The 16,036-nt window shown below is 56.8% G+C and overlaps 1 protein-coding gene across 1 annotated transcript in view; it reads right to left on the minus strand.

The window, feature by feature from the left end:
* Positions 1–16,036, minus strand: part of ABTB2 (ankyrin repeat and BTB domain containing 2) — a 176,454-nt gene that overhangs the window by 13,652 nt on the left and 146,766 nt on the right. Inside the window, exons 5-8 of the mRNA XM_040638940.1 lie at positions 6,217–6,369; positions 4,735–4,900; positions 1,997–2,086; positions 1,490–1,591 (exon numbers count right to left, since the gene is read on the minus strand). Coding sequence (XP_040494874.1) covers positions 1,490–1,591; positions 1,997–2,086; positions 4,735–4,900; positions 6,217–6,369 — 511 coding nt within the window. The remainder of the gene's footprint in view (positions 1–1,489; positions 1,592–1,996; positions 2,087–4,734; positions 4,901–6,216; positions 6,370–16,036) is intronic.

Raw genomic sequence — 16,036 nt, forward strand, 5'->3', positions numbered from 1 at the left:
CTGAAAAGTGGCCAGAGGTCTGCTTTGCCGCCACACTAGGGATGAAATGAAATGGTGCTCAACCCACCACAGGGATTCAATAACCAGTGGCTTTGCAGGGTCTCACTGGAGAGGTCCGGCAAGCTACCCAGGCTGGGAGGCACAGGGCTGGGGCAAGACCTCGCCGCCCAGGACGCCTCTCTCCAGTCTGGCAAGGGCAAGATGGCACAGGGCTAACAGCCGCCAAGCCATTCCCGCGGAGCCGGGCCTGGCTTTGCCTTGGGGCAGGGGTGGTGTCCGCGCTGCTCCGACAGGTGACTTTCGGCTGCACCTCACCTTCCCTGACCGGCTGCTCTGCAACGAGCACCTAGATCCTTCCTGGGTTTCTGGACATCAACCCCAGAACCTCCTCCAAACCCAGGGGAAACCCCGCCGGCCCCACAGTGGGAGACCAGGCACGAGGGGGCCAGCTGACCTCCAAGCCTGCGCCCCAGTGTGTGGGAAGTGGGAACGGCTGTTGGCTGGAGGCTCTCATCAGTCAGAAACAGGTTGTGGCGCTTTTGCCGAGCCGGTGCGCCAAGGTGGGGGAGGCGGAGGCCTGCCCGATGGGGCGAAACTGGGCCCCAGTCCAGGCAGGTCCAGGGCATAGCCCTGCACGCTGGTCCGGGCTAGGCTGGAGCTCTGCTCAGCTGCTTAGGAGGGCAGGAGGCAGCAAGCAGGCAGGGTACGGCACAGGCAGGGTACAGACCATCTGCTGAGTCACGATGGCGGGCCAGGGCTGTGCTGGCCATGACAACCGCCTGGACACGGCCCCTGCCCTCAGAGGACCTGCCATCTAGCAGACAGCGAGGGTGACACATGGACTCCCAGGAGGGAGTGTGCAACCCTGTATACCCAGTGGCCCGGGGAGCAAAGGCGTCTGGGAGTCGAGTGGCAGGGTGACTCGTGGCCATCCTGGGGTGGGCTGCTATTCAGCTCTACTTCTGGGCCTGAACCTCACCTTCATACCAGCCACAGCTACCTGGGCCATCGTGGGCACAACACGGCGTGGCCCGGCTGGATAGGTGAGCTGTGCCCCTCTGAGTCCTCTCAGGAACTGGGAAATTGAAAGACTAAGCCCATTAATGGGGACGGGCAGGGCCAGAAGGATGCCCCGATACAGGGCCAGCTCTGCGGTACCATTCACGGGGGAGCAGAAAGAGCCACGGGTGGGAAAGATGGTTGCAGGAAAGGAAACGGAGCCCACGTGCTGACTCCAGCATGCCCGGCGAGTCCCGGACAGACAGAGATGCCGGGCAGGCCCGGTACTGCTTGGACCTGGCCTTGTTCCCTCAAATTCCACATGTATCCTTATAGTAAAGCCGTCTCCTTGAGGCAAACGGGGGGGGGGGGGTCTGTCCTGCTGACCCGGAGCAGTGCCTCCTCCCTGATTCCAGGCGGCCGCTCGCCTGGGCCAGGCACGGCTACGTTCGGGGCCCAGCCCGCCTGGCGAGTGAGGGCAGGGGCTCACCTGCACCACGGAGATGTGTCCGTGCAGCACGGCGAACGTCAGTGAGGTCCAGTGCCGGCTATCGGGGTGGATGGAGGGGTGCCTGGGAGAGTTGCTCGGAACCTGGAAAACGCCACAAAGGATCCGTTTTTTTGGGTGAGTGCTGTTCCCAGGCAGGTGATGCAGGCACCTGAGTGAGAGGGGCATGCTGCAGGGGCGGTGACTAGGAGCCTATTCGAGTGTTTTCTGTTGCACTGGTCACGTCTGCATGGCGCACCCATAGCCCAGCTCAGCAGGATGGCCAGTGAGCGCTGCCTGCCCTGGGGAGAGACACGGCCGCGGACGAGGCCAGAACAGGGCTGTGCCCATTCTCTCTGCTCAGCTCCCCACTCTTGGGCCGGAAGCCCACGTGGGAGGAGAAGCGCTCTTGGCTCACGCTCATCTCCGTGCATCTGTATTCCCGTTCCTCCGAAACGCTGCACCCAGCGTGGCTGCTGGACCCCGTGGGGCACTCCTTGCTGGGCTCACCTGGATGTCCAAGTTCGCTCCCGCATCAATCAGCATCTGGACCATGGCTTCGTCCCCGGCGGCGCAGGCGTACATCAGCGGCGTCAGACCCTACGGGAATCGAAGGCCGACGCTAAACCACCTGGAAACGGACGCAGCCGCGTACTCCACAGGCCTCTGTCCCGGAAACCACAGTTGGTCTGCTGGACTCAGCTGCTCACCCCGAGCAGTCCGGCGTCGTGGCTCGACCTCCTGCCCCTTCCCGGCCCTCTGGACACACACCCCGTGAGGCGTGGGTCAAGAGCACAGGCCCCGAAGCCAGACCGGGACGCAGAGGCCACCTCTGCCATGGGGAGCTGTAAACCGTGTCCAGGTCACTCATCTCTGTGCCTCAGTTTCTTCTTTAAAATGAGAACAACAACAGCATCTAGCTCAGACGGTTGTCGTAAAGACGACGAGTGACCGTGTCTAAAGTGCTTAGTACAGAGGCAGCTGACCTCCAGAGCTAGGGAGGCACAAGAGTGCAAGGAGCCCGCCCCGCCCCGGCGACATACCGTATCCGAGCCCGCCCCCCGCCTGGGCACCTAAATCGCCGCGTGACGTGATTGGCGTGCAACGTCTCATTGAGTCACCGTAACATCCCCGTTAGGGAGGCTCTATTATTATCCCCACGGGACAGACGAGGAGCAGAGAGGCCCAAGGCCAGGCCACACAAGGAGGAGGAAGAACTCACACGGGACCCCGGGGCCACCTGAGCCATGTAGCCCCCCTCCCACCGGAGGCAGCTCACAGAGTGCGGACAGGCGTCTGACTCGGACCTCTCATGCTACCGAGCAAGTCAGAGCTTTTCCGAAAGCGGAGGCCCAGTCCCTCCCCGAGTCTAGGTGGACGGCTTGCAGGGCTGCCTCCTGGCTGGGACTCTTCCTCCGGGGCCAGTCATAGCAAAGGCAGCCGTGGAAAGTGTTATTTCACAGCTGGGTCCTGGCGAGCGCGTGTCTGGAGCCCCGCGATGTTATTTATTAGGTTATTTGTGTGTAGACAAGATCTCCTTACCTCATAAATCCTTGCCTAGTGCCCAGAGATAAAGAAATGGCCTGACATTAATCACGGGCGAGAGAGCTGTTTACCCACAGATCGTCCTATAAATACCAAGGCCGAGGGCACAAACAGGCTGGAGCGTTCAGAGGAGGGAGGCTCTGGCTTGGTTTCAGCCTCCTCCGCGCTTGCTCGACTTTGCTCCCCACGCGTCTGTACACGGTCCAGCGTTTCCATCGGCTAGGAGTCTTGGGAGAAGACACTACTTTTCTGTATCCGCCCTACCCCCACTCCAGGTCCACAGGGAGGGTAAAGCAAGAAGGGCTGATGAACAGAGCTCACGGCTAATCGTGGCTGTCCTCACGTGGACAGCGAAACCCAGAAGGAACACTCACTAAGCCTTTATTGTGCGCCAGATGCAGCAGTGTCCCCGATCCCTACAGGGCAGGGACTGCTGTCCCCCTTTGATGGAAGCGAGGAAAGTGACCCTCAGGGAGGTGGAGCAGCTTGTCCAAGATGCCATGGCTATGACAGGGCGCATGGCCCTGGGCCTCACCCCGGTGCCCCGAGCGGGGAGAGGACGCCGCAGGATGAAAGCCCCCGCAAGGCCCAGGGACCTGCCCTGACAGTGGCACCCCAAGGAGATCTGGCACCCAGCCTGTGGCCTCCCTGCTGCCCTGCCTCGGCCCCATGGCCCAGCACACGCCCTGACTGTCCCACCTCTGTGCCCCTGCTCTGGGTCATCTCCTCTCCCTGGAGTGCCTGCCCCACCGCTCTCAGCTTCATCCCCACCCGCCCCCACCAGAGGCCACGTCCCCAGCCGTTCTGCTTGACCCGTCACCTGTCCAGGTCCACCTGGCACTTCAGCACTTCCCTCTCCCGCGCTGGCATCTCACGGGACAGCATTCCACCCAAGCCCTCTGCTGTCACGGAGCCTTCCCCCTGTCTGTGTGGCCTTCCAAACCACAGTGCCATCACCTATGCGGCGAGGACGCACAAAGTGGCATCAGACGAACAAACCAGACAGTCCATAGTGGTGAAGAGCCTGGAGTCAGACTGCTTCTAACCCCAGTTCTGCTCTGTACTAGCCTGTGACCTCAGGTAAACCAACTTCTCTGTACCTCAGTTTTCCTCATCTATAAAATGGGGATAATAATAGTATGACATCCTAGAGCCACTGTCAAGACTGAATGAGTTCATCTGGGCAAAGAGCTTTGACCAGTGCCTGGAACATAGCAGTGCTCTATAAATGTTAGCTCTTCACGGCAAAAACAATAAGCAAAGCAAACAAAATCCCTCAAATTCTATCTAAAACTGTAAATCACTTCCAATGCTTCCTTTTCCAGCTTCATTTTACTCTCTAGTGCTTTTCGCTGACGTTCTCTGTGTTTTACGTTTCTATTTCTTAGCACGTGTTTCCCCGACTAGAATGTTAATTCCACGAAGGCAATGGGTTCTGTGGCCCCGGTACAGAGTAGGCCCACGAGGCGCCCAGGGCACACACCCCAGCGCTTAGCACTCACAGCTGGAAATCCTGCTGGGGCTCCTCTGGCTTCTTCCCAGCCCGGCACCAGCCGGGACAGTCCCCAGCCTTCCAGCCAGTGCAAGCAGAACTCTCCGTGACAAAGGTCTCCCCAGTGGTACTAGGACTGTGCGACCCCCCTTGCCACGGCGAGCCCTGCCTGTGTCCCCCGCGCCCGGCTAGCAGAGCTCTCCGCACGCACCTGGTCATCCATCGTGTTCACCCCGTCCGGGCCCAGGGCGTCGATGGCCTGGTTGATGAGGTCTGTCCTGCCGCAGTTGAGCATGCGGAAGCCCAGGTCCTGGTTGAATTTTTCGGTGGCCGCTCGGGCGTCCAGCCTCCGGAAGGAGCTGAAACAGCACTCGGGTCTGCACAGACGAGACCGGCGGTGTATGAGCAGGACCGTGTGAACGCCGGGGGCGAGGGCATCGCGCACAAGGAGGCAAGGCCGACGAGGGGCAGGACGACAGGGTGGAGGGGAAGGACGGGGAATTATGGCTCCATCGGCAGCGACTGGCCTTGTCGTGCTCAGTAACATGAGCAGTACAGACTTCTGCTCCTCTACAAACATGTTAAAGCAGAGCGCTGAGCTCTCTGGAGCTGTCCACTGTTGGGAAACGATGTCCCCTCAGAAATAACCCACCAGGGACTCTGCCTGAGCAGGACGCAGCTCCAGCCCAGGCGTGGGCCACGGTGCTCGCCTGTGTGCTTTCTGCAGGGCGAAGGCTGCCCTCGGACTACAGCATGGCCACTGTGGCCCAATTCCAGTTCTTGGCTTACATCCTCTCTCCTCAAGGCTTCCTGAGGAGGCCCAGAAACACCAAACAGATGGTGGAGAGAGGCCCAGAATCCCACTGCCATCCAGCCATCCTACCAACGAGAGTCACAGATTACAAACTGCATCTATGAGACGGCACACCACAGGCTTCCCATAGGGGGCTTCAGCCTGGAGCCCTCGTTGGGCCGAAGTGTGGAAAGTTCATGTCCCAGAATGACATTTGGGAATTTGCCACGGAGACAGAGGAGCCTACAACTGGGGTTGGGGCAAAGAGTATTAAAAAAAAAAAAAAAAAAAAAAAAGGCAAGTCTCTCACAGGATAAGGATAGCCATGGAGAACATTCTCCAGACCGACTTTAGCAGACCAGTCCAATATAAGACGGTCGTGCTGGGAAGAAAGTTAAGAGCCCAGGCTTGGGGCCACGTAGACCTGGGTTCAAATTCAGACCCTTTGCTGAGTATCTGTAGGCAAATTATTACTCCTCCCTGGTCCTCAGTTTCTCCATTTGTAACAGGGGCATTAGAGTCCCTCCTTTTCCAAAGTTATCATGAGGACCAAGGTGACGCATTATACAAAGGAAGGGCTCAGCCCAGCGCCTACACCAAGGAATAGTTCAGAGAAAATAGTGGCAAATATAGAAACAGAGGAGAGGAAGGACCCGCTTTTGCCGATTACCCCCCAAATATCCCACAGAGCCGGACCAAGTGCGCGTCTGCTCCGTGACCAGTGGCTGCAGAAGATGCACCCAGAAAGCAGCCAAGGTCTGGAAAGTTCAGTCTGACAGGCATGGCACCCACGCAGCATGCCTGGGGAGGGGCCCCTCCCAACCTCCAGGAGAGGGAGGTGTGCAGGGGGCTGGGCGTGGAGCTCGGGCCCCCCAGCCTCACTCGTCCCCAGTTGCGTACTTGAGCTGCCGGGGCTCACAGTCCAGGCCGGGCAGCAGCAGCCGGGCGGCCTGCCGGATGTCGCCGCTGTCCACGGTGAGGCTGCGGCGGTGCTCCGCGTAGGTGATGGCCACGCGCATCCACTCCATCAGTGGCGGCAGCAGCATGAAGGGCCTGGGAGGCAGCAGAGAGAGAGGGTCAGGCTGGGCGGGCGGGGGGTGTTCTGAGAACGGCTACAGAGGCTGGCCACCCCAGAGGCTTCAGGCAATGGGGTGTGGAGGGGGCTTGCTCCTTGTCCTCACAGAGACCCCAATCTGTCCCATTCCACGGACACTGTCATGGGTCAGGACACATTCCCATCATGGGCCACGAGCAGAACCCTAGGGCCTTAGGTGGCCGCCAATGAAAGGAAGGGTTTGCCAGTGTGTCAAATGGGGGACGCCTGTCCTCTCCAAAGAATTCAGATGGGGTCTCCGGGTCTCTCTCTGCAGGAGGGACTGCCTCCTGCGGTAGGGGCATGCGGAGGAAAGCGTCCCACAGACCCAGGCTCCCACCCCAGCTGTGCCCTGAGCAGCTGTGCTCCGTCGCCGCAGACCAGCACAGCTCGAGCCTGTGCCCTGCGTCTGTGAGCTGGGCTGTCGTGAAGCTGAGATGATGAATGGCACGCTAGGCATGCGCAGCTGACGGTCACCCCTTCCTCAACCTGCACCTGGGTGGAGGTAGGCCTTACGTCACTTCCTGTGGCCGGCCAGAGCCGCCTCAGGTTGGCGCTCCACGTCCTACAGGGACCAGTGGTCTCCGGGCCTAACACTAAAAATCCAGGGCCACAGCGACATGGGGCACTAGGGGGAAGCAGGGAGAGACTCTGCGTGGGAAGGCCTCTGAGTTGCCAGCTCCAGGGGGCACCGTTCACAGGGTAGTCCATGTGTCACCAGGGGGCGCCATTCACACGGAATGTGACTAGCGCCCACCAGCATTGAGCAATACCGCCAGCACAGTTGCTCAGGGGCCGTCCTTTCCCTGCCCCAGGCCCTCCCACCCCCATTCCGCCTGATCTGGGGTACAACTGGGGAGGCGGGGTCCGTCCACTATTGAGAGAGGCTTTTCTCCTGTCCTCTATCAGTTCTGGCAAGTCTTCCACCGTGAAGATCTTGGGAGACCACCTCAGTCCAACCCATCTCAGTGCTGGGGGAGGCCCTGACGGCCAGTCTTTGGCTGTGTGACTCAATGGACAACCAGCCTGCTCTGCCCAGAACTTTCCTTGCCCGGTCACAAGGATGAGGCAGCCCTGGCACCCTGCCCCTTGTGGCTGTTGTCTCTAAGGACAGACCGAGTCTGCCTCCCATTCCTGTGTGTGTTCCCCGCCCTCCTGATGCCTGCCACTCCTCCACACCCCACTCCCTCTGACGCCCTGTGCTCCTCGAGCATTAGGCGTCTGCTGTCACCGCCATGTTGCCCCTAGACATGCAGAGAGGTACTGTGACCAGGAAAAGGATCTCTGTTCTCTCTCTTCAGTCACTAAGTCAGTCAACTGGAACCAACGAGAGACCCTCAGATCACTTGTCTCAGATTTCCAAACACTTAGGAAATCGTCAGAACTTTAAGAGCTTCTCTCCTTGAGGGAAAGGATGCTTTTAGTTTTGAACAAACTAAACAGATGTGATCTTGAAGGTGGTTCATTTGGAAGTAATTCTGATGTTCTGGCTCCATCGATAGGCTCCAAAACCTATCTGGGTCCAAGTGTACCAATCAGAGTGATGAGGAAGAGTCACGGGTGGGGGAAGCCTGGCTGGTCTTGGCCTTCAAGAGTGCCCTGGACCTCACCCCATTTCCAGTCCTGGCGATCTCCTTCACCAGGACACACCAGACCACCAGGCCCCCGTGGTTCTCAAGCCCACCCTGCCCTCCCTCCCTCCTCCAGAGAATGACCTTGCTCCCACCTCTGCCCATCCAGATCCTATTTATCCTTCAAGGCTCAGTTCCAATACCTTCTCTTTCCAGAAGTCCTCCCAGATCCTCTCTCCCCAAAGAAAATAATCTCTTCCCGCTCCAGGATCCCTTAGAACTTGCTCTTCCACCAAAAATGTGTCTCATCTTCCTGACTAGACCCACTGTGCCTCAGAACAGGAACGATGGCCTGCTCATGACTGCGTACTCCCAAGTATGCCCAGCATGGGGCCTGAACACAACAGGTCCTCAATAAACACTGGCCGAATGACTAAAAGTATGGTTGAACATCAGGAACTTGTTATGATATATCTAAGTTTTCACTTCTGGACCAACTCCTTTTTTTTTTTTTCCTTAAGATTTTATTTATTTATTTGACAGAGAGAGAGACAGCCAGCGAGAGAGGGAACACAAGCAGGGGGAGTGGGAGAGGAAGAAGCAGGCTCATAGCGGAGGAGCCTGACGTGGGGCTCGATCCCAGAACTCTGGGATCACGCCCTGAGCCGAAGGCAGACACTTAACGACTAAGCCACCCAGGCGCCCCCCCAACTCCTGTTTCTTCCCAGAAAAGAATGGCGTACAATTTTCAAGGGCATGGTGCTGACGTGCTAGAGTGGGAAAGCCAGGACTCTATGGGGGGAGCTTACAGAATGTAGGAAGGAAAAACAAGCCATTTGTGAACTCCTCTTCTGTATACAGAGCTTTGATTATAAATACCCATTTGAATTCTCCCCAAATAGTCTTGGATTTTCCAATTCTGACATTGCAAAGCTAGAAGGCGAGCTCAGACACATATTTCTATATATATATCAGTCCTTCTGATCCAAGGGGAAGGCTTTATCTAAACCACCAGCATTGGGATTGAAGTGTAAATGAAAAGATCGTTGGTGGATTTGCCAGGCACTCTTCCCTGTTGTGGCCAACAGCCAAGACCAAGTGCCAAGTATGGACACTGAAGCTCTAAGCAGCATCTCCCAGCTGCACTAGGGGAAATCCAAGAGGGAACTTGGGGAATCACCAAGTCTAATCAGATGGTGTTGTGATTCATTATGCTCCGGGCCTCTTAGAACTCGGCACATGAAAAAATACAGTGTCGATAACCTTGGTGGACAGGTACTAGGGATTGGCTCATTCAGCCTCCATCATCTCATCTTTGTTGGAGACATAAAACGTTGAAAACTACATTTCCCAGATTCCTTTGCAGCTGGAGCTCTGGAGGCAAATTAGGTTTCGCCATTAAGATGCAGCTGCAGATCTGGTAAATAGGTGTGAGACTGAGCCCACCTTTGTGCCCCCTTTGCCTGTTCCTGCTAGCAAGCCAGGTCATGAGACACGAGGTCTGTTTTTCTTTTCTTACCCTTCCAGTGTCCATTTTCTGCCTTCCTGACTGCTTCAGAGGCAGTGGTAGTGCTACAGAAAGCAACGACAAAGACGTCTCGATTCCGGCTTCAATCCGGGATTGCATTTCCAGGAGATGTCTCAGAGGGAGCAGCCCCCCGGCTGGAGGAGTCTGGTAGCATCCTTGGAGGCTCGGCCTTGCAACCTGCTCCTTGAGCTCTTCCAGTGATTCTATTGGCATCTAATTCCCTGCATTAAATCCCTTCCTGCTTAAAATACTTAGAGTGGTTTCCATTTCCTGAATTGAACGCTGACTAGATATTCTCAACATACAGAAATCCTCCAGGGTTAAGAGTGTCCATCTGCCTCTGGGGTCGTGGTTGGCGTCCACCTGTCCACCAACAAGGCAGTGCCAGCCCCCACACGGACCTCTTCAGGCCTTTTTCCCTGGCCTTCCTCTGTGAGCCATGGGAAGACAAAATTACAAGCAATTCATGGACTTTCTCAGTAACATCCTTCCCTTGGCCTGTGGGTTCCAGGCTACTACTTCCTTTCTGGTAATTTCATCTAGCCCACTGGACATGCTGAGAAGCTGGCCTGTATTCCTGGACGTTCTGGAAAATCCCCATAAAAATTCCCATCCATACTGGCCACGGCTGCCTCCTACCCGCCCGGCGAGAGGGCTCCAGAGGAGCAAGGCTGGGGATGGCGGACCTCTGCACTGACCCCAGGGTCTCCTGCTTGTCCCCTTCCAAAGAAAAAAGGCGGTTTCTCTCTTCTGGCCGTTCCTCTAGGCTGAGCTTGGCTACAAGCCTTTCACTGCCAGGGCAGGTATCTGCTGTGCCAGAGGGGGAGGGGGCACAGCTGAAGGAACCCCCTTTGGTCAGCCCCTCTGCCGCCGACACTCCCCCTTGCTGGGTCCAATATCTCTGACTAGCGGTTCTGGAGTGTTTTGGTCTCAGGATCCCCTTTGTACACTTTCAGATTATTGAGGCCTCCAAAGAGGTTTTGTTTAAGTGTGTTATTCTATGGCTATTTACTGTATCAGAAATCAAAACAGAAAATGTTAGGGGTGCCTGGGTGGCTCAGTCAGTTAGCTATCTGCCTTCAGCTCAGGTCATGATCTCGGTCCTGGGACCGAGACCCGAGTCAGGCTCCCTGCAGGGAGCTTGCTTCTCCTTCTGCCTCTGACCCTTCCCCCACGTGCTCTCTCTCTCTCAAATAAATAAGTTCAGAAAATGTTAAAACATGTGAATATGCAAGTTTGCACCCCCCATCAACCTTCAGTGATACTGTCATCACCTGTCACATGGCCTCTGGAAAGCTCCCCTGGACACATGTGAGAAGATGAAAGTGAAAAGGCAAATAACACCTTATTCTTAGGAAAATAATTCTGACCCTGTAGACTCCTAACCATACTTTGAGAATCACTACCTCAAGACAAGGCTGTACTGGGGCTGAGTGTGGGGCTGGGCTTCTGCCTCTGGTGGCACACGGTCTGGCCGGTTCTAGAATACCGTATGATTTACATGCGCCCTCCCAGCCCAGCAAACTGAGGCTCCTACCCCATTCCCTGCAGCACCCTCACTGCAAGAAAGCCCCAGTGTCCTGGAAGCAAGTGAACCGGCTCCATAACCTGGGGCAGATCATTACACTCTGGGCCTGTTGTTCTCTTAAAGAAGGGGTAAGTCAGTGGCTTCTGGATATTTTCCACTGTGAGAACCTCTTCTGCTGCTATTCCACAGACCCCACGTGACAATGGCTGTATCTGCTCTGCAGTGATCAAGAGTGTGGGCTCAGGAGGGAGTCTTCCAGTGCTACTGCCACAAACTCAGTTGTGATCCTGTGCACCCGCAGCCTCAGTCGTCCCATCCGTGAGACAGGTATAAATAAAAGGACCACCTCGCGAGAAGTACGTATGGAAGTGCTTAGCCCAGCATTTGGCACACGGCAAGTTCTCAATAAAGGTGAACTATTATTACTATGTTAGTATCTGTTGATAGAGAAAACACATAAAGCAAAATAGGCTATAGGAATCTGGTCCTATTAAATGCCTCAACTCTAGCTCTTCAAGCGGAGCCGACTCTCCCCTCCCCGGCCCTGCAGCAAGTATAAACATGTAAAGATTGCAAAAGCCTGCCAGCAAACTGCCCATCATCCACTCCATCCCAGCTCATAAAACAGACAGAACAAACGCAACCACTATGTTGAGTGTGATCTGGAAGCTGTTTCTGGCAGCACAGGCTCTCGGCCTTGGCGGTTGCGGGACCTTGCACATGGGAAGGGACAACGACAAGGAACACGGACTCACCAACATGTGATGTGGTGGGGAGGTGGGCACGGAATTATGTCCAGGGACCTGCACCCCCTGCACGCCCCAAATGCTGCCGGTGGCCGAACCCAAAAACCATCACGCTGTGCACACCAGCACACCGGGTGGGGCTGCTGCTGTGACAAACCAAGACGCTTAGAAGGACCACCGACCGGCAGCATTGTCCGTGTGTGCGCCAAACAGCGGCCACGGCCACGTGGGACCGGCTGGGAGCTGCACCAGTGGAAACGGGCCTGCCGCGTGAAGAGGCGGGCGCTGCCTGACCGACTCCTATTTGCTGGGGAGGAAACGGAAACCCCCTGGGGCAAGCGCTCCACCCAAGGTCACGGAGCCAGTTCCGAAGCACCAGGGAGACCGGCCCCACACGTCATGACTCAGTTTCTCCTCGTGTCTCTAAGTTAACCATATCAAGCCACGGGTCTCATAAGGCCCTTCGACAGGACCAGGCCTGCAAAAGCCATTTTTCCCCCTTAAAAAAAAAAATGAAAGAGAATGAACTTCTTAAGGCCTTGGTTTTAAGAGGTCCCTGCAGCCTGGAAAAAAAAATAAACCCAGCCCCACTCAGCAAGCTTATGATTTATTGGGATTACAGCCCTATAAGCAGTGTCTTAACAACATGGAACAGGAAACGACTCTAATTTCCAGCTCAAAGCAGGCTCTGTTCTTCCTCGAGGTGGGCAGCGGCCTCGGGGAGAGGGGCAGGTTGGCAGAGGGGCACAGGCCTGTAACTGGAGGCTGTGTGCCCCAAGCCCTCTGTCCTCCCCCGGCAGGTCCCACCCCTCTGTGCCCACCCACGAGGAGCCAGGTTTGAGCACGCAAGCAGGCCCTGGACGTGCCCCCCGGCTGGGCAGGACCTGGAGACCTGGCCTGAGTTCAGCCCTGGGAAAACCAGGCTGCGGTTTCTTCACTTCCAGCCTTGGCAGGGAGCACAGAGGGCTCCGGGGGCTGGAAGGGTCTGGGGAGGTCCGTGCCGCCTTCGGCTTGCTTGCTCCCTACGAAGAGTGCCCCCTTCCCCAGGAAGCTCAGCCACCCCGCCTGTGAGCACGCTTAGTTCAGGAGAGGAAGCTCACGGCGGCCAGCCAGACGGTCCCCCACCCTCAGCCCTACCTTCAGGTGGGGCCACTGCCAAGCACTGGGGTTGCACGGGGCCATCTCCCTGCTGCATCACCCCCTCCTAGCTCCCGTGCCCCTCCCCCCATGCTGTCTGGGCTAGGGCTATAGAGTGGCAGCATCAGGAACCAGCAAAGGGGCCAAGCTTTGCCCGATCGAACAACAGCTCTGTAGGCAAACACGCCTCTGGGAAGGTCAAGGTCAGCTCTACCAGGCCAGCTCTGAGGCCTTCCCATCGGTTGTCTAAGATTTCCGAGAGCCACTGTGGCCTCAAACATTAGCCAAACCATCCATGCGGGAAAAAACCCACCGTGTCCCACTGAAGTCAGATGCTACTCCCAGTACAAAGGAAGCAATTCTAGTCCGGCACATCTTGGGCCAATTAATTTTCTAGAATTGCTTGGTAAACCAGAATGGTTTGGCCCAGCTTGGAGTCCGAGTCGGGTAAGCACCTCCTCTGACCCCCAGGCCTATCTTCTCCAGCAGCCACTCTGCCCCAGCACCTGGAGCTGACCCACGGCAGGATCTCTGCGTGGGGTCAGAGGACTGCTGTCAGAGGCAGAGCTCAGGGCTTGCTGTGGGAGAAATACTCTTTTCTTATTAAAACTCATCTGCTATGGATTAGAGGCCTAAAAAACCTCTACTTGCCCAGATATACATATGGATATAAATTTAGAATATAACCAAGTCATTAGCTGTGAGCAATTTCTCTGCCTCTTCCCAGGGTCTGCCCGTCAGGCCCCGTGGGAGCCTAAAAGTGGGCAGTGGGATGGGAGGTCAATCGGGTGACGACTGGGGCATCTTGGCTTGGCTCCCAAGGCGTGCGGGAATAACAGAAAAACACTAACAATATTTCTAGAGCGGGCTAAGCACCTGGCACTGTTTTAAGCCCCTCATACCTACTGACTCGTTTCATACCGGTTACGAAGCAGTTCCCCCACACATGGGGAAACTGAGGGCTGGAGAGGCGGACTGCCTTGCCCCAGATCATGCTCCTCGGTAACTGGCAGAACCGGGATGAGGTCCCTGGCTGTGTACCCCAGCCCCCGAGCTCCCACACAGAGCATTCCACTGCCGCCCAGCTGAGGAAGCTGGCCCTGGTCCCCCACTTTCTGAACACTTCCCCGTGTCCCCCATCTTAGGGATGAGGAGTTTTAGGCACAATAACCATATCTTTTGTCACCCAAACTGGCCCACTTTTCAGAGAAAACCAGAATGCTGCTGCCTATCACAATGGGCGGCAAACTGTCTCAGACAAACCAGACATCTGGTCACCCTAGCATGAGGGTCCTCGGTAAGGCACACGGCGGGCTCACGCCGTCCCCCACCCCGAAGCGGCTCTCCGTTCTGCCCCCCAGCACTGCGCCTTCACAGTGCTTACCCGCTCTGCCATCATTTCATTTGTGTGCGAGCCCGCTCTCTCTTCAGACTAGCTCTCTCCAAAGGCAGCGACTTTGCCCACTGACATTCCCACCCCTCAGCACAGGGGCCCACGTTAGAACCGCAGTCTTCGAATCTGTAAATGTGTGGCATGTTTCTCCCTCCTGGCGGCAAAGCCCTCCTGCTGCGACTGTGTTTTCAGGGGTCTGCTCTCACTCCAGAACTCTCTGTGGGGCTCCAGAGTTCTTCCCAGAGGGCTCCATGTGCCATGAAGTCAAGGGCATCTGGCCCAACTCTCTGCAGGCAAATGAGCTCGTGAAATGGGGACCAACTTCATCTTTCATTCTTGGAGGCTTGAGTTGGCTTGGGCATTGGCAAATGGTTGCCTTCAGAAAAAGAAAGTACTTCCCAGATAAAAAGACGACCAGGGGTGCCTGGGTGGCTCAGTCAGTTAAGCGTCTGCTTTTGGCTCAGGTCATGATCTCAGGGTCTAGGATCGAGTCCTGCATCAGGCTCTCCCTTTGCCCACCCCCACCCCCCGCTGGCTTGTGCTGTCAAATAAATAAAATCTTTTAAAAAAGATTAAAAAAATAAATACAAAGACAACCATTTCACAGGAGACTTTCCGACCCAGGAGCAGTGCCCCGGGGCCGGGCTCCGCCAACTGGGGCGACCTAGGCAGTTGCGGGGCGGGGGGGGGCACGGCGAGGATCTAGGGGAGCCTTCTCGGGGAGGGAAGCAGCAGATGTGCTTCCGCAGATGTCAGCATGGCGCGGCGCCCTGGTGGAGGGGACACGGCCATCTGTCTTTGGTAACTGGGCCTGCGTCCAGGGGGGCATCTCTGTGGGCGAGACGGCCTAGATTCCAGGGGAGCCTGCACACAGGCCACCCCCTCGCCACCCTCTCTGGCCCCACAGGGAGGGCTCTGCGTGCTGCGTCGGGCCCGTTACTCAGGCGCCAACTCCCTGCGCGGTGGCCTGGGGGGGGGCAGGCGGCTGGCCCAGCGGGCCCCGGTGGCACTGCTCCCCACACTCTGGCAGGGAGTGGTGTGGAAGCAGGTCTCTCTCCGCTTGGCTGGGGTGTGGCTGCCTTGGCCCGCCGGCCACGCCTCACCTGCGGAGCTGCCATGTGCGCGAGACCCACCTTCTGCACCTCTGCTCAGCGTCTGGGATGGGTGACGAGAGACCACAAACTCTTTCACCATATGGAAGCCAGACCGGCAAAGGCCTCCAACCTGTTCACACACACAGCGAGGGCCCTTGCACCACCATCAGCCTCTGCCAACGAGGTAGGCTTGGGAGGAGGCTGTGGCTTAGCTGTTCTGCTTATTTGTCTCAGACACCGGGGCGGGGGGGGGGATTCTTTTTTTAGGGTTTCTGGATGGTATTCCTGTTCAGATTCAGCTGAGTATAATCACATAAAAGTTGTCCTTCCCTCCTCCACAGCCTAAAGCAAAAAAGATGACCCGTTCACGCTGTCAGGTAAAGAGTTTCTAGAAACTTCTAGGAGGCGGTAGGGGCATGGGGTTCTTGGGGCCTGACAGAGGCGTCAGGGGGTAATTCCTGATTGGCCTCTAGTGGCTTTGACCCACATCATCAGCATTGGTGAGCCCAGCCGGAGGAACAGGAAAAGATGGTATGGGCTCCCAGGACTGACCTTGCTTTCCACACCCACATCCCAACTGAAGCTTCGAAAAAGACTCTGGCGTGGGCTCCTGGGCAGTAAAGCCACACT

This window comes from Ursus maritimus, unplaced genomic scaffold (assembly GCF_017311325.1).
Source record: "Ursus maritimus isolate PB19 unplaced genomic scaffold, ASM1731132v1 scaffold_23, whole genome shotgun sequence".
NCBI classification, from domain to species: Eukaryota; Metazoa; Chordata; class Mammalia; order Carnivora; family Ursidae; genus Ursus; species Ursus maritimus.